Source organism: Besnoitia besnoiti, chromosome XI (genome assembly GCF_002563875.1).
Source record: "Besnoitia besnoiti strain Bb-Ger1 chromosome XI, whole genome shotgun sequence".
NCBI classification, from domain to species: Eukaryota; Apicomplexa; class Conoidasida; order Eucoccidiorida; family Sarcocystidae; genus Besnoitia; species Besnoitia besnoiti.
In genome coordinates this window covers 999,424-1,017,247 of record NC_042366.1, presented here as the reverse complement: position 1 = coordinate 1,017,247, position 17,824 = coordinate 999,424, and the positions used below count along the sequence as shown (strand labels likewise).

Genomic DNA, 17,824 nt, shown 5'->3' with positions numbered 1-17,824 from the left:
TGACACATCCTGTTGTCACACTTTCACAGTACAAAACCCTGAATGACTACGTCCCTTCGGACTGACACTGCATTGATACAAAGCAAAATCCATTCTGCCTGCCGTAACCGCAGTTTGCCGTCAAAAACCCTCAGGAGGAGTGCACCCGACGAGAGGCCCTCAGCACAAAACACGGCGACGGCACAAATAGTCCTCCAGTTGCGAACATAAGACGCCTGAAACCTGCCGAGCTCGCAGCGGCGAAGCCACACCCCCGTCTTGACAGCCAGCTCTCGTAGCACGATTCCCTCCTCCATCTCGTGGGGATCGAGAGGGAAGGGGGGTGCTTGGAACGAAACATATTCTGCCTTAGGGCCTGACGAGGTGGCCGCCGAGAAATTTCTGCGTTCGCCCGTCCGTCATGCGAATCAGGATGGCGCCATCATCGTCGAGGCCTTGAAGAATGCCCGCGGCGAGAAGACTTCTGCCTTGTTTTCCCGCTGGAGTCCCCAGACTCTGCGTCCATCCGGAGGGATAGGTGCTCGCGTCGCAGCCGCCAGCAAAGGCTCGACTCTCCGCCACGCCGTCGAGGTCCGTAAAGACCTCGTCCTCACCGTCTGCCTCTTCGTCTCCCCCCGCGTGCGAGCGAGATTCACGCGGCAGGTGCTTCGCCGAAAGAGATCCAGGAAATTTCACTGGGGAGAGGACAGAACCTGAACTCGCGGGCGAAGGCTCACAGACTTCATCCTCGAGCTCGACGTAATCGCCCAGCCAAGCGAGCCGGGACAGAACAAAAGGCCGCAGCGCTCTGAACCCTTCCCGTCGCAGCACGGAAAAACTCTCATACATGTGGGCGTCAAGGGAGGCGCGTATTGAGTGCATGTCTAAGCCCGACTCCGAGGGGGAGCCTCCTGAGTCAAGGGCTTCAGGACACCCACCTGCTGCGCCTCTGCTATCAGACTTTCGTTCTTTATCTTCTCTCTCCTCGAAGCCTTCCCTTTCCTCGCCGAAGGCCTGCGTCTGTGCGTGGAAGGCGAAATCGCGTGGCTCGCGCGCGGGCGTCGCTGCCTCGAGCTTCTTTCGCGCGGCGCCTGCCTCGCCGTTTGGCCTCAACCCCCCGCCTCGCCCCGCTCTCGCGAGCTCCTCAGCCATCGATGTGACGGCCTGCTTCACCGACATTTCGGCGGCCGCGGGTTTCCTCTCGACGTTGATTCCCACCCCCACGAGGACTGCCCAGTACCGCTCGCCGTCGTCGCAGAGAGCCCAACTGGCTGCGGACGAGCGGGAGCGCGCGCCCGCCACGGGGGGCGAGGCAGTGGAGGGGCTGTGAGGCGACGGCCACGACGAGGAGACAGTTGAGTGGTGTACGGGACTGCCTGCGGGCGGGCCCGGCGAAGGCAAGACAAATGCGGGGTTGTGGCAGAGGATGCCGCAGATCTTCTTCCCGTCCACGAAAACGTCGTTGATCCATTTGATTTGGCCGCGGAGCCCGTACTCGGCGAGCACTCTGCAGACTGCCACCGAGGCAGTCTGCGCAAAGCTCAGCAGCCGCGAGGCCAGAGCGACTGGCCACGGGATCACATAGGTCACGGAGACGTTGTTGGACGGGGAGACCCACTTCTTCTCCTGCAGACTCGCGCGGTCGCGCGTCCCCACTGCGGCCGTCTGCCGCGACGCGCTCACCGCCACCCACGCGGAAGGCGACAACCCGTGCGTCGCGCACAAGTCGCCCAAGTTCCTCAAACACCACTTCTGCGTGCTGTCCACGACGTCAAAGTGCAGCGACTTCACCGGCAGCGGGACCCCGCCCGCCTGGGCCGCCGGGGCGCCTCCAGCACCCCCGACGGGGCGCAGAGACGCAGTCTGTGCGGAAAAGAAGGAGGGCGAAGAGGAAGGCGGCGCGGGGGAGACAGCGCCGCAGGGGCCATGCGGCGTGGACTCGCCTGCTGCGGAAGGCGGAGAAGCGAAACGCGAAGACGACAGAGTGCGCCGGGCAGGATACGCGGCTGCCGGCGAGTTTCGCAGCTGCTCATCGTCGCCCAGTTGCGAAGCGACGCACACAAGAGGCGCAAGAATAAATGAGCACGGAGACGCGTGTGGCGAGAGAGGCGGAGACGAAGGGCGCGAGGAGGCCGGCGAGAACGACGCCCCCCACTCGCCCGCGACCCACAAAGGCGAGAAGGAACCGTCTGCGCAGGTCTCGCGCGAAAGCGGAGACTCCATCTCTCTCCGTCCGCGGCCTCTGTGCAGCTCCCACGCAGACGAGGAAATGAATCCAGACACACCCAGGCCAAACGGCGGAACAGCGAAAGACGACGACGCGGCGAAAAACGCAGGCTGACCGCGACGCCCAGGAAGCGGACAGCCGAAGAAACAGCGAGGCGCCGAACACGCAGAAACCACAGAAGAAGACGAAGAACGCGCAGAGGCAGAGGAACTGTGGCCTCGAACAGACGAGGCAACGCCCGTGGACGGGGGACTCGCGAACCCACAAACGCCCGCCACAGAAGAAGACAGCGGCTGTGTTGGGTTTAGGCGACTGCCTACCGCCTTTGAGATGCGGACAGGGTCACAAAACCGTCTCAAGCTTGCAGCGCACAGGCCGTCAGACACGAGACCCCGACGAGTGGCGTTCAGCGCTGGCGGCAACCATATCGCCGGCCTCAGCTGAAAACCTAACGAGGAGGAAGAGCCTAGATTCAAGGAACAAGCGGCAAAGGCAGGGGATCGCCTAGATGGGGTAACAGGGGCCACAGAAGGCAAGAAAACTGCGTGACTTCCCGCTCTTTTCGAAGGCAGCGATCCCCCGTAGGGGGGCGACTTGAGCGCCCGCCGCAGAGGCAGAGGCACGCCACCCGACGTTCCCTGGCCTCTTCGCAAGATTAAAAACGCGGAATCCGAGGCAGGTGCAAGACAGGCTCTGCAGATGCGACGGCGAGGCGGATAAGAAGAAAGATGATGAGAGAGAGGGAGAGGAGTCCGAGAGGGGGCGACACCAGATGAGGAAACCGTGAGGGCTGCTGGGAAGAACAGATGCAGCATGAATATGAAGGGCATCATCACGGCAGAACTCACATCGTCTCCATCGTCGTCGAGCCCTTCTTTTCGTCTAACCATCGCCGGGCCTGCACATTTAGCCGGCTCACGTTTGAATCGCGACGGCAGTCAAACGCGAGGGCGAGTGAGGCAGAGAAACGCGCCTCTGCAACGGAGGAGGAGATCCGAAGATAGATCCGAAGACCGGAAGACCTTACTGTTGACAGTGAGACACGACGCCAGCTGTACGTACACTTCGTGAACAGATCGGCGATTACTAGCGATTCCAACTTCACTTTATAATGTTCTTACGTTTACATCGAATGGCCAAATACCCCTGGGGCAGGGAGGTTCAGGAGCTCAGGGATATTAGAACGGCGTCACCAGCGAAAAGCGTAGCCCAGCTGGCGATGCGATTCGACAGTGATTCAGGGACGGGTACCTCTGTTCACTTCCAAAGTGCTTCTGTGTCTGCACAGACACGACGAGGCAGGTCGCTGTCGGCGTTTGCAATGGCAGAGTTTTGGTACTGGAGTGTGCGCTGCAACTCTGCTAACGAGCCTCGCCTGGCGCTTCGCGCGCATCTTGCGATTCCCGTATACGGCGAACGCGAGGCGGTCGGGGTGAGATGTAACAGCGACCGGCGGCGAAGACCGCAGGGATTGAGCTTGTTGCCCTGCATAGAGCGGCAAGGAGATGAAGTGGTTGCTTGTTTTCTTTGTCTTCTTCACAGATGAATGACTCTCCTATCTCTGTCTGCGAGTGAAGGAAAGGCGAGGCGAGAAACGGACAGCATGTAGGGGCCACGTCAGTGCCGGTGTCTTCGGCTTCCTTTCGTGTTGCGCTGCAGCAGGATGTGTACGCCTCCGGGGTTCCCGCTTTGCATTCGAAGCAGCTTTGGCAGGAGAGAGAAAACTTCTGGAGTCGTCTTCCTTCTCTCTGTTTTTTCTAGAGCCTTCTAGGCTCTGGATTCTCACGTACACCCGTCTGGGCGCGCAGTCTAAAAACGCGAGGGCGGACGGCGCGTCGTAGTCTTTCCTGGGCGATTCTTCTTTTCTAGCTTTTTGCTTTCGTACGGCGGCAACTTTCGTATCCTTTGCCAGCGCCCAGGTTGGCGTCTCGAGGGTCCTTTGCGCCCCTTTCTTCTCGTTTGCTCCGTCCCCCCAGCGAATGTCTCGCCTGTCTTCTTCTGCGTTTCGTCCCCTGGCGGTCCACGCCGCCTGTCGCTGCTGCCGGCACCGTCTTTCTTGTTTCGTTCGGTCTTCTCGCTAGCTGCTGTTTGTCCTGTCTTTCTCTGCTCGCCCTCCCTCGCGTGTCCATCCGTCGTCTTCGTCTCGCCGCGCTCTGGCGATCCGTCTGTTTGTTTCTGCGGCGCCGTTGATGGATATGGCGGCCCCCAGCTGTCGCGTTGTTTAGCACCATCTACACTCTCCCCAGGTCGACGCACGCCTGGCGTCTTGCGCCGTGCCTCGGAGTCGCAAGCTGCTCGGGTTCTGAGGCTAGAACGATCGCCGAACTCGTTTCCTCGTCTCTGTCCGGTTGCCCGACCCTCCGCAGGCCCTGAGGAGGCTCAGTCGGCTGTCCGGGGGGCGAGGTGAGAACCAGAAACGTTTCTGCATGTGAAAAAGCCGGACCTTAAAACCAGCTTCTGATTCGTTAACGCATGGAGTTCGGGTTTCCGTTTGCGACTCTATTCGCTTCGCCGTCTCCTCTGTCGCTTCGGTTTCCTGCGTGTTGTCACTCGTTTTTCTTGTTTTCTCTTTATCTTCGCGTCCTCATTCAGGCCGTCTACTTCGCTTCTCTTCTTCCGGTTTCGTTTCGTCCCGCGCTCTTTATCTTTGCCTCTCCAGCCCGCGTCCGTGTGTGCGCGCGTTCGCTCGGTCTTTCTCTCGGCGTCGTCTTCTCCCCCTCTGTGCGGAAAGTGCCGCTGCGCAGTTGCGCCGTTTCGTGTTTTTCTGTCGCGAAGATGGCAGGGGCTTCGGCCGTGTTTATACTGGATCTGAAGGGCAAGGTGATCATTAGCCGGGACTACCGCGGTGACGTGTCACTGACGGCGGCTGCGGAGCGGTTTCAGCAGAATGTGGTGGAGCTGGACGATCCCCTGTTGATCAAGCCGATCTTTCTCGACGATGGCGTGACGTATGCGTGGATTCAGTACAGCAACGTGTACCTGCTGGCGGTCACGAAGCGTAATTCGAACGCGATGATGCTTCTGGCCTTTCTGTACAAGCTGTCCGAGGTGCTGCGCGAGTACTTCAAGGAGCTCGAGGAAGAAAGCATCCGCGACAACTTCGTGATCACCTACGAGCTGCTGGACGAGATCATGGATAACGGCTTCCCGCAAAGCACCGAAGTCAAGGTCCTGCGCGAGTTCATCAAAAACGAGGCGCACCAGCTGTCTGTCGACGCGCTGCGGCCGCCGACGGCCATCACAAACGCCGTCTCCTGGCGCTCGGATGGCATTTTTCACAAGAAGAACGAGGTCTTCCTCGACGTCGTGGAGAAGCTGAATCTGCTGGTGTCTTCGAACGGCACCGTCCTCCGCTCAGAGATCCTGGGGAGCCTCAGGATGAAGAGTTTCCTGTCGGGGATGCCTGAGCTGAAGCTGGGGTTGAACGACAAGCTGCTCTTGGAGACCAGCGGCCGCACTCTCTCCAAAGGCAAGGCCATTGAAATGGAAGACATCAAGTTTCACCAGTGCGTGCGCCTCGCGCGCTTCGAGAACGACAGGACGATCTCCTTCATCCCGCCCGACGGCGAATTCGAGCTCATGAGCTACCGCCTCAACACGCAGGTCAAGCCCCTGATTTGGATCGACGCCGTCGTCGACACCGGTCGCTCGGCGACGCGCATCGAGTACATGATCAAGGCGCGGTCGCAGTTCAAAAGTCGCTCCGTGGCCAGCGGCGTGGAGATCCACGTGCCCGTGCCACCTGACGCGGACTCGCCGCACTTCAAGACGTCGATCGGCACCGTGAAGTACCTCCCCGAGAAAGATCTCATGGTGTGGTTCATCAAACAGTTTCAGGGGCAACGCGACTTCGTCATGACCGCCACCTTCGGCCTGCCCTCAGTTGGCGTCGACTCCCGTGACGCGTACCTGAAGAAGCCGATCAACGTCAAATTCGAAATACCCTACTTCACCGTCAGCGGCATCACCGTGCGCTACCTCAAAATCATCGAGAAAAGCGGATACCAGGCCCTCCCCTGGGTGCGATACATCACGCAAAACGGCGAGTATCAACTCCGACTCTCCTAAAACTGATCCAACATCCGCACAAAAACGAGAGGGAGACCTTAACCCAGACACACACGCAGCGAGCTTCCGAAAAAGAGGCGCCCCGCGTGCGACGTGGACTTCCATCGCCCTGTCGGTGCGCGCAAAACTCTATACATATGCATACGCATATATATATATATATATATATATGCATGTATTCGTATATGCAAATATACACTTCTATACATATATTTATACATATATATATGCAGTGTGTGTGTATTTCGGTGGCTTCTCGCGCGTGTCTGTGCAACGTGGGTTGCCTCAAGACTGCCCGCGCTCCTCTCGTCTGTCGTTTTGCTGCGCCCTATCGGGATTCGAATTTTTGTGTCCGCCGTCCTGCGAGGTCCACTCCGGTGTTCGGTGCTCCTCTTCGCCAGGGCTCCACTGCGCGCCTCCTCGACTCATGCTTTCCTTCGGTGTAGAAAGAAAGTCCCTCCGCTGACGTCGGCGCGACGCGATCGGGCGCGACAGCGCGCGTCCCCCGTGCGAATCTCCGCGGCAGCGCCACGCAGGTCTCACGGCTGGTAGGATCTGCCGCGAGTCTTCGTGACCGCTGCATGCAGGTGCGCTCTGCTGTGGCGGCGTTTACGCGGCCGCAACACACAGCTTTTCCCACCGTTGTTACACTCACTGCTTTTCTTCTTATAGACTGATAATGCCCTCGTCCTACACCTTTAAGCTTGCTTTAGCGCCATTGGTACTATTCCGTGCACCGCCACTTTTGCGAGGCAGGCAGGCCCGACTATACCACGTAGAAAAGCATCTGCATTCAACAACACACTTCACTTCTTCCGTCGAGGCGGATTTTTCGTGCTAAGCCTCCCTCGGTCAGGCGTGCGGCAGCTCCGCTTCCTCTGCTGCCACGCTGCGCGTCGTCTCTCCTGCCTCTGGCTGTTTTGCGGGCAAAGGACAGATTCCTCGGGGATCTTGTTCGTTTTCTCGACTGGGGCTGGAGTCGCCTCAAGCTACCTCTGGATTTTTCGGAGAAACGCGGACGCAGGCTGCTCCCGTGGAGGCGCGCGAGTATGGAGAACGAAGTCTGACCTGCGCAAGGGAGAATACCTGAAGTCGATCATAGAAGGCTAGCAGGGCCGAGTTTCCTTCTCAGCGACCGCGGACCCGTATTGAAGCCTTTTTTTCCCCGCGTTATAGACTTTGCAATACTCCTCATTCTTCCTGCTGTGCTCGTATCACTTCTGAATAAATATATACATACGTTTATGCTTGCACATGTATCTACGCATGCACTCGTGGCCACAGTACTAGCCGTGTAGGATCCACACCCATTTCACACTGCTACGGTAGGCTGCGACACAATCGAATCCCTTGTGGCAAGTTCTCTGCGTAGCCCTCCGCGGGGGAGTGTTTGCTTTTGGGAGAAAGCAGCTACGGAGAGATGCCTGCGCGGCTCTCTTAACTCCAGACAGGACAGAGAACTGCGAGGTCGGTGACACCGTACACACATCCAGAGTGTTCGCCGCGAGAATCGCGAGGCGAAGGCCTCATGATTCGTGGTTTCCTTCGCTCTGCAAGGATGACATCTCGCTAGAGAGTTTTCCGAAGCCGAGAATGCCAGCGGCGTGTCGGGTTCGGTCTGCTGGGAGACATAATCGCCTGGTGTTTTTTTTTTGTTCCTGCGCAAGTCTTGCGCGGAGGATGAGCGACGCGAGAGAGGCGCGCCACGGACAAGCTCTGACATAAAAGAAAAGGCTTTCACAAAAAAAGTTCGCTGTGCCAGCATCGCGTCGCTCATCCTCCGCGCAAGACTTGCCAGAGCAGCACGGACGTCGGGAGACGCCCAGGACACACGCAGGACACGGGACGAGACACACTCCTTTACATATTTATGCATGCGCCCGCGGCAACAGCAGTAACCGAGACTTGATATCGCTTGCGAGAGAGAGAAGGAGAGAGAGAAAGCAAGAAGAGAAACAAGAAGCGAGAAAAGACTACGAGAGGGCGGGGTTAAACACGTCCGCGGAGAAAAAGGGAAACGAGTACCGAAAAACCTTCAGACATGCAGTTCTTCCAGTCTGACTCCGACCCGAAGTGAAGACTGCCCGCACAACTATGCACCCGCGAGAAAATATGCATATTACGCCCATGTCCATTGCCGTGTTCATATACGCAAACATGGATACACATGCCCGATCAACTGTGGCTGCGTGAGAACGACGACGCCGGTCACAGAATGGCGAATTGCGAGTTTAAGGTGTTTCAATCGAAGCGGAAAAGGCCGGAACCCCTTCCGCGCACGTGTGAGTGCACTGAACAAGTGGATTTCACCCTTAGCCTGGACTTTGTCTTCCTGCCTTTTTCCGCGCGAGGCCTCAAAACGTGTTGCTGCATGCGTGAGCTTCTCCCTGGCGCGTCGTCAGACGAGAGAAAGAACTAAACAAGCTGACGCAAATGCATCACGTACTGCCCTCCTACCCGCCACAACCATCGCGTGCATGCGTGCAGCGCCCTGCGTACACTTCGACTAAAAGAAAGATACAAAAATACACAAGAACAACCGCACAAATCTGCTTCTTCAGCTGAACCCGTGTCCCACCGATTTGAAGATACATACACATATATATATATATATCTGTACGCCTATATCCGCCACAGTACAAGTCGACCGCATTGGCGACCGCCTGGACGCGAAAGTAAACGACCTCGCGTAGATGCGTTTATGCACGTATTCGTACATGCAGACAGAGCTGCGGAGTTGCTGCGCTCGTTGATCCCATCGAGTCGACGGTACACTGCACGACTATCCAGTAAACTTCATAATTAGAAATAAGAACAAGGAACCCCGGGCCCCCGAATCGGCGCAAAGCCCTGCCTAAGGTCGACGTCGCGCGCAATGAAGAGGGCAGGAGAAAACGACAGCTCCTGAATGTTTGTCGAGAGAAAACTTGGCCCGAAGCTTTACAAGGCGACTTCGGGGGAGGGGGTGGGGGTGTCGGGGGGAGTCTCCACAGAAACGATCAGAGGACAAACCGCGTGTAGTCCATCTTGGTCAGGAGTGAACTGACGCTTGACCGTACGCGCTCGAGGTCGATTTCAACTCTGAAGAGAAATCATTCCGAGCGCAGCCGCGGCTTGGCGTCGACTTAGTCAGCACTGAGCCCCGCATGCGTGGTCCACGATAAAACGGAGAGAAGGCACAGAAGCGAGTAGGGAGTGAAGCGAACTGAAGGACAACTGCTAAACCTGTGACCCATTAGGGAGACGAAAAAAACCATTTCCGATCTAGGATGAGACGTCGACAGGTAGACATGACAGAAGCATGCAGCTTGTTGTGGAAAAGAATGCGTGAAGGGAGAGCCATGAAGCTGACTGACGAAACAAATGAGCGAGCTCAGACACAGGCGTGGCAAGCGACGCCAGGAGCATCCCACCGCAAGAAACAGGAGACACTTACCGCATCCCGGGAGCCATGGAAGGCGCCGCAAAGTTCACGTCTTCCATGATCCTGAAGCACAGGGGAAGGAAAAAGACGCAACAAACGGCAAACACTAGGCGACAAAGCCGCACAGTGAGCCAGAAACGTGGATGGGCCCTTTTTACACGACCAGGAAGTTCCGCTCCTTCCGCTTCTGTCATACGATGTTTCCCAAGAAGGAGATGCCTCAGATGTACGTACACCTGTTTGCTGCAGGTCGCGGGCGCAGACTGCGAGCTCAATCGTGGCGCCCTCTCACTTTTCAATGATTGTGTGAAGGCGCCGCGCCCCGATGTTCTCGACGTTTGCGTTAACCTCGCAGGCAACTGCGCACACAGGAAGAGAAAAACAACATCCTGCATTTTTCCCCGTTTGTTTCACCGGAGAAACCACCGCGGCGGAATTCTCTCAATGTGTACATACACTGTTGCATAAACACACAGGAAGCCTCGTGGCCAGGCAGAGACTGCAATCCTTCAGAACAAACGCAAATGCCTTCTTCGGGAAGCTCGCTTTTGATTTCAGCTCACCTCTGGCGATCTCGTTGACGGCTTCCTCCGTGAAGTGCAAATCTACTTTCTCCGTCTGCAGGAGCGCTGCGAATCGCAGACGCGAAACAAAACGGCGGAGAGTGAGGGAGACAGAAAACGCCCTTTTTGCCTCCCTCGAAGCGGTGACGCGCGGCACCACCCTTCCCCCCCCGCCGCGGCGAGAGGCGTTCTGTGAGTTTGTTCAACAGAAAGACTGTCTTACCTCGGTTCTGCTCAATCAAGTTGTTTTTGGTCTTTGTGAGAATGTCACGCAGATCTGCTTCAGCGAGAGGCTTCAAAGTCACGCGAATCGGCAGCCGCCCCTGCAGCTCCGCGAGGAGGTCGCTAGGGCGCACGCAGTGAAAGGCTCCTGGGAAAAAATTTGCAGAAAAAAGGGGAGCTCAGCGGCAAAGTCTGACGCGAGCAGAGCTGGACTGACAGACGAGGCGGAGCGCAGAGAGAAGGCAAGTCGATCGCTGGGCGCAGTCAACCAACGAAGACGCGAAAAAGCCGGGTTAACGCGGGCGAGAGCCGACACCCGCAGAGGCGCATGCATGCAGAGGGTGGGTTTCGAGACCTGCCCTGCCGCGATGCACTCCTACCTGAAGCAATGAAGAGAATATAGTCTGTCCTGACGTCCCCGTATCTCGTGGTGACTGTCGTTCCCTCAATCAGAGGCAGAAGATCCCGCTGCACGCCCTCGTCCGAAGCGTCGGGGTTGTAGCCGCTCCGACCTCCCTGGCAGACCGTGCACAATCTCTCGCAAAAATGTGTATGAATAAGAAAATATTTCATGCCTCTAAACAGATGTATTATGCAAAATTGAACAGATAAACACTTAGACACGAACGAAGGCCCGCCCGTTGTTGTATTCGTGACCCGCGCCAATCTCAGCGTCCTCTGATTACAACCGCGCCAAACTCACCACAGAAGCTGTCTGTCTGCGTCACGTAAACATAGATATCTGCATATCTTTATATATATATATATATGCCTATATAAGTATATGTATATATATTCATATATATATGCTTTTATCAGTATATGTATGTATGTGGTGCTGGAAAATGCGTCCCTCTTGTGTGTGTGTTCTCTCCACAGCAGGTCAGCTGCGCTGACGTCTCTATTCTCCAGCATCGCCGCCCCGTTTATGTATTCTGTTTCATACACAACGGCCACCACACTGTGGGCCACAGATATATGTAACTGTACATAAGTGTACATATATAAACATAAACAGCACATATCCCCGGAAAGAATTCAGCTCCGCATGCGCATCGGCTTACTTTGGTGCAGATTTTGTCGATTTCGTCGATGAAGACGATACCTTCCTGTTCGACTGCTTCGAGAGCTTTCTGAACAACTAGGTCCTGAAGAAAAAGGCCAGCGAACAGAAAGAGCCCCTCTGGAACAACGAAAAACCTAAAACCTAAATCCTCGCTCCACGAGCCACCTGTCAGCCGCGGCGCGCATCAACGCAGCAGTACAAAGACCTCTAGGCTTTTTCGCAAGAAGGTCTGAGGCATCGCTCGGTAAAGATCCTGCGGCTGCATGTTCAGGGAGATGTGCGGAAGTCGCAAGTTCCCCGGCGTTCTCACCTTCGTGATCATCGCGTCGAGCTCCGCCTGCATCAGCTTCTTGCGTGCCTCCTTCACAGTCAAGTTCCGCGCCTCCAGACCGCGAGCGCCGCGACCTGCCGCATAGAGGAGGCGAGAGGAAAAGCGCGTAAAACGCGCCGCCCGAAGCGCGAAACGTCTGGCGCAAACCGCGCACCCCCACGCGGTTCTGACGCGGAAAGCAAATGCGGCGAGCGACAGAACCCCAATTCAGACCCAGCCATAGGAAAAACGGGAAATTTCCGGCGTGGAGAATACGAGAACGGGACAGTGTATGCGCAAGAGTCGCGGGGAGTCTCGTCGCGAGACGCCGCTCGGTAGACACGCTCATATGCACAAGTAGAATAACGAAAAAGGCGTCTTGATCGAGACTACAACTGTCTACTCGACGCGCCCCTAGAGGCTGTCGAGAGGACCTACGCGCTGTAAAGAAAGCGTGTCGAGGCCGGTCGATGTCGCGAATGATGCTCTCGAGATCTGCGACAACTGCACACAGAAAACAGGAAAAACACACCAAAAAAACCAGAATTCACGCAGAGGAAGGAGCAAAATCCACAACGCTGCTGCACGTCATGCCTTCCGCGGCCGTGGGGTCCGTTGCTTTCTCTCTAGTATATATGCCATGCGCCGTGATCTTTGTTCTCAGCCGCCTCTCTCGCGATGCCTCCGCGCGAAGTCCCTTTTTCCGGGGCTATTTGCCCATTCTGTAAAGAAAGGCATTTTCCACTCCACTCCTATTCCCCGCCTCTCTCTCTGTCGCAGGGCGGCACTCTATATTCTCAGTTCGTCCCCCTCTCAGCCTTTTTCTCGCTCGACTCAGCCTCCGCTGCTGCGTACTGGCGAAGCACAACCCGCCACCCAGAGAGTCTGATCTGCGCGCCCGTTGTCTGCGCTGTGAAGACTCTCAACGACCTGTCTGCTGCGGCCTTCCGCTGCTCCTCCCGAGCCCTATCTGGCTCGCGTTCTCTATGTTTCTTCTGAGGTGCCTCATTCTAAGCGGCGTTTGCCAGACTGCAACGCCGCTTGTGTGTGGCGGTGTCTGCGCGAGGAGGGCTCCGCGCCGCGTCCATCCGCTCATCTCTCTCTCTCTCTCGACGACTACGGCGGCCGAAGTCCCCACAGCGTCGCCAGGGCCCAAGAACACACTCAGCGGCGTTCACCATTCTCTTCAAACTTGTTTTCTTCTTACTGGAATCTCTGCCGCTCTCATCGAAGCCCGCGACCCCTGGCGGCGCGCCGTGCTGGCGAGCAGGGGGGATATCCACGTGGACGCGCCGAGAGTCCAGCGCGCCACCGCGAAGGTGTTCCAGCCACTGCTGATGTTCTTCGGCCTGAGCGCCAACAGACAAAACAAGTGTGCGGAGTAAATTCCCCCCAAAAAGAAGGAAGCCAAGGAGGCCACTAAATGAAGGCTTTCGTTCCGAGACGCGCATCTGGTTGGTCGTATTGTCAGGCGGGGTACTAGGAATCTTCATTCCTGTGCGTATCCTGGGTTCCAACGTAGTGACAAAAGGATACCCGACCGCATCAGCTGCACCAATATATGTTGATGCAAGGGATGCGCGTCGGCGGCGGAGGTGCCTGACAGCGCGGAGACCTCCGCAGCGGCGGCCACGGCCTCCTCGACAGACGCTCAAGCGCCTCCCCGTGCGCCTGAGAGACCTCCTCGCGTCCCCTCGGCGCGAACTCGACTTCGCCTCCGCCGAGAGCGGCTTCAGCGACCCGCTGCAGAGGTCATCCAGCTCGACAGATCGCAGAGGGCGAGGGAGAGGGTGTGCAGCTAAGCTTCAGGGCGCCCCGGAGACGGGCGAGGCACCGGAGGCGCGCGTTTCCAGCTCACCGGCATCTGGCCCAGCAGCGCCTCGAGAATCTTTGTCTCTGCGCGGCGCTCCGCAGTTGGTCGCATCGCCTCCTGGAGCCTCGTTCGTTGGTTTTTCATCGCGACTTCAACGAGGTCTCTGCGGGCAGGGAGACGCCACAAAAAACGTGGGCGCCGAAGGCCAGCGAGCGCAAAAGAAGACGGCGAGAGTCGTGCAGGGGGAAACGACAGACAAAGCGGGAAGGAAAGTACTCAGACACTCGAGACCTCCGTCCCTGTGCACCCGGCGACACACGCACGCGCCGCCCTCACAAGACAAGAAAGAAAGGCCGAGCAAAGAGCCGCCGCCGAGAGAGAAAAGGCAAAGAAGGCCGCCGACGCGAAGCGCAAGCTGAAACCGCCCAGCGTGCATAACGGCAGCAAAGCGCAGAAGAGATCGCCGTGCGGAAACGCGACAAACACGAGAGACTGACGACTGCTCACTTGATGATCTGATCCACGTCCCGGCCGTGAAACCCGACTTCCGTGAACTTGGTCGCCTCGACCTGAGAGCACGAAAAAAGAGGAATGCACACGAGAGACAGCAGAGAGGAAGCAAGCTGAGAAGAGATAGGCAAGACTGAGCATGAGAGAGCGCCAGGCTCTGAGCGCGAACTGCGCGCGCAGGAAGGTCGCTGTCGACTTTTTGGGACTCGAGGAGACTAGGGACGAACGCGGACACGGCTCACTCTCTCGCTCGAGGGAAAAAATGTGGACTCGCAGGCCACCTCTTGCTTCTCTCTACGTGACCCAGAACCCTGAACCCTAGAAACAATGAAGGAAAAAGACCGCTGGGAATGTCTCACCCACTCTTGTTGTGGAAGATAGAAAAAGACGAACGAACCGAAAAACAGTACAGGCCTGCATCGCCCCTCCAGGAACAACGCCCTTTCAACGAAGAGGTACCTTGATGAACGGCGCATCGATGCATCTGGCCAGCCGCCGGGCGACTTCAGTCTTTCCAACACCTGTGGGTCCGATTAATAAAATGTTCTTCGGAGTGATGTCGTCTCTCAGCTTCTCGTCCTCGATCTGGGCAAAGCGACAACGCACCAACGAGGCAACACGGCGCAGTAGCGCGAGAGAAAATGACGCGAAGCGGGAATTCGGAATGCACGTGCACGCGTAGACACTGCCCCACATATCCTACCAATATATACATATATATAAATATATGTACGTATGCACACGTATGTATGGATGCATGTAGGTATGCTTTTGCATGCATATATACATATATATATTGAATCGCGGAGGATCCGCTGAAGGGTGAGTGAGTGGACAGGTTTCGCCTTGCGGAGACTTTCAGTCCTACCTGTCTGCGTCTCCACCTCTGTCTCAGAGCCACGGCGACAGCTTTTTTCGCGTCCGCCTGCCCCACGATGTATTTGTCGAGGTACGCCACCATCTCGCTCGGGCAGAGCGCCTGCGACTTGGTGGCGGCCTCCACAGCAAGACTCGAGCCACCTGCGCCTTGCTCGGCGGCAGGGCAACGCGGAGGCGGAGGCGAGAGCGAGGCAGGGCCGGAAGAGGGCGGCGGCGGCGCGGGCGACGCAGAACCGGGAGAAGAGAGAGAGGAAGCAGGAGGCGGGGCAGCCGAGAAAGACGCAACCCGCGACGGCGAGAAAGGCGAGAACTGAGGCGGCCAGGGAGAAGAAGGCGGCAGCGCAGAAGAGGGCGGCAGCGCAGAAGAGGGAGGAGGAGAGGAGAGAGGGCAGTCAGGCTCGGCAGACGGCGCGGGCGGGGCGGAAGCGCCTCGAAACGGCCCGTTCCGCGGCGCGAGCGAGACCTGGGGAAGCGCGAGCACGGCGGGCGAGGCGGGCGCCGCCGGCAGACGAAGTGAGGCGGCGGCGCAGGGCGGCGAAAAGAAGGGCGAGTCGGTCCCAGCATCGGGAAAAGCAGAAACCGGGGCAGGCGGCGCGGGCGGCCAGGGCTCGGGCTGCGCGCACGGAGCTCCGCCCCCGAGAGCTTTGGCGGACCCTCCGGAACTGTCAAACAGAGGCGAAGGAACCCGCGAGCGCTCTGCGGACGCAACAGCGTTCGCGCGCGCTCTCTCTCCGAGAGGAGGAAACGAAGAAGCAGAGGAGGAAGAAGCAGACGTCCGCTGGCTGCCCTCGGCCGCTTGTGGGCGCCGCGCGGAGAGCGCAGAAGGAGCTGGCCGCCCCGAGCCAGGGGGAACGCGAGGCGCACGCAAAAGCGGAGAAGAAGACGCGTCTGGCTCCGCCGCGGCGCGGCCTTGTTGACTGCAGGACTCGCCTTGACGAGATCCGGAGTCGCGCACCTTCTCTCCACTCCTGCCGCCTTCGAGAGTCCCGTAGCTCATCATGCCTCCTCGCTCAGCTTGGCGGCAGCTCGCGCCCGTTTTCGGCCCTCGCAAGGAGAAACTTCCGCACCCGCTGTGAGCGCGCGCTTCACCGTCACTGCCCGGCTCCGGTGTACGTACACCGCCCACCGCCTCGATGCTGGGGGCGCCACACGGAGGCCGCGGCGGAGAGTTGCGCGCCGGATCCCCGTCGATCGCCTGTCGCGGGTCTTCGGATCGGCCGTCGCCGTCACTCGCAGAGTGGCTGAGAAACCTTTTCGCGCTGGGGCAGGGAACGGGCGATCCAGACAGACGCGATAGCAGAAAAGAGACCCTTGCATGCGAGGCCGGCTGATTCTGCGCATGCGCGCCGAAGGAGACCGACCTCTTGGAGAAGAGAGAAAACGCAGAAGAGGAGCCCCCGGCACTTCTCCGCGGGGCGAATGAGAGAGCGACCGGCTGTGAGAGAGGGCTGAGACGAGGAGACGATAGGGCAGAGAGACACACGCGGCGGGTGCCCGCGTCTGCGCTGCAGCAGCTGCCAGGGAGAGGCGGAGGAAACGACGCGCGCAGCGACTCCAGCGACGCGCGCGGAGAAGACGGCGCAGAAGACGGAAGCGATGAAGACGCCGAACGGGCTGCGAAGCTGTCAGAGTGGTGGGGCGCTGGACTGCCTGCGCCAGGGCGGAAGCACCTCCGCCCCCCTGTCTGCTCTCCTCGGTTCCTGCTCTCGCCTGTAGTGCACGATGGAGAGGAACACCTCTTGGAGAAAGAAAAAGAGGTTGGGTTGCCTGCCGAAGATGAGTACGCCTGGCGCGCAGACTGGCGACGGAGACCTCCACTCGAGCCAGGAGGAGAATGCCCAGCGGCGTAAGCGGCAACGCGCCACATTTTTGAAAAAATGGAAGCCAAGCACCGAAGCACCTCTCTCTCTCGAAGGCAGCTCCACTCCTGGGGGCCACCTGTCCTGCCTCCAAGAGCAGCCTCTTTTTCGGAGTCCCTCGCGCGCGCCGCCACGAACAGGGCACCCCACACTCCGGGCCTCTTTGGGCTAGGGCTCCGCGGCCTCGGCGAGCTGGAATAGAAGTCGGAAGAAAACAGAGAGAAAGGAACGCGTTGACGCTTTGGCCTCTGCAGCAGGCTGGGAGGACTTCGCTGTCGGTGCGTCTACAGCGGGGAGGCAGGGAGACGAGATCGCGATATGGCGAGCAAAAAACGCGAGATAAAGACATGCGAGAAGGCAAACACCGGTAGTACGGAAGGCTAGAAACCAAATATATATAAAAGGCAGTCTGAAGAACTTCACTGAAACAGAAGTGGAAGCAGTTCGGTCCCACCGAGTGCGCACGTAGAGCGGGACTCTCACGCCGTAGTCAACTCGGGAAGAAAAATTCGCAGAGCACCGCATGGAAGCATCGAAGCTGTAATCGGCGAAGAGGCACACAATACCCAAGATGGAGAGAGAAGAAGCAGCTCTGAGCGAGAAGCGAAAAGCGGCTTTGAAGATCTTTTCAGGCTGCAGCCTCGCGTTGCGTGAGGCCAGGAAAAGGGCAAGGGAAACCGTGAACAACCAGAACAGCGGGAGCTGCCTGCATTCCGCGCAAAGCACACCGTCGCACCTCCGGGCGACTCCGCCGCGCCGCGTCGAGCCCGCTGGGCGAGGCTAATGGAGCCTTGAGAGAAAAGAGACTTTCGCCTAGACCGGCAAGAGGCGAGTCAGTAATTGGATTCCAGGACCGCTGAAAGAAGGAAGCCTCAGGGCTCCGCGCCCTGGTGTTTCCCGCGCG

General features: G+C 58.2%; 3 protein-coding genes across 3 annotated transcripts; 1 reads left to right on the top strand and 2 right to left on the bottom strand.

Annotated features, from left to right (window-relative positions):
- Positions 1-348: 348 nt before the first annotated feature.
- Positions 349-3,096, bottom strand: BESB_020300 (uncharacterized protein; the record flags this gene model as incomplete). The annotated part of the gene is made up of 1 exon (XM_029360739.1): positions 349-3,096. One exon carries the CDS (start codon positions 3,094-3,096, stop codon positions 349-351), a length of 2,748 nt encoding a protein of 915 aa, XP_029216098.1.
- Positions 3,097-4,981: 1,885 nt separating this feature from the next.
- BESB_020290 (mu1 adaptin) lies at positions 4,982-6,274 on the top strand (the record flags this gene model as incomplete). The annotated part of the gene is made up of 1 exon (XM_029360738.1): positions 4,982-6,274. The coding sequence occupies one exon, from the start codon at positions 4,982-4,984 to the stop codon at positions 6,272-6,274; it is 1,293 nt and encodes a 430-aa protein (XP_029216097.1).
- Positions 6,275-9,273: 2,999 nt separating this feature from the next.
- On the bottom strand, positions 9,274-16,928 carry BESB_020280 (putative ATP-dependent hsl protease ATP-binding subunit hslU; the record flags this gene model as incomplete). Its single annotated transcript, XM_029360737.1, has 14 exons — positions 9,274-9,355; positions 9,711-9,761; positions 9,991-10,057; positions 10,262-10,327; positions 10,485-10,631; positions 10,864-10,999; positions 11,548-11,631; positions 11,860-11,954; positions 12,298-12,363; positions 13,067-13,208; positions 13,718-13,835; positions 14,180-14,241; positions 14,642-14,767; positions 15,051-16,928. 14 exons carry the CDS (start codon positions 16,926-16,928, stop codon positions 9,274-9,276), a joined length of 3,120 nt encoding a protein of 1,039 aa, XP_029216096.1.
- Positions 16,929-17,824: the final 896 nt, after the last annotated feature.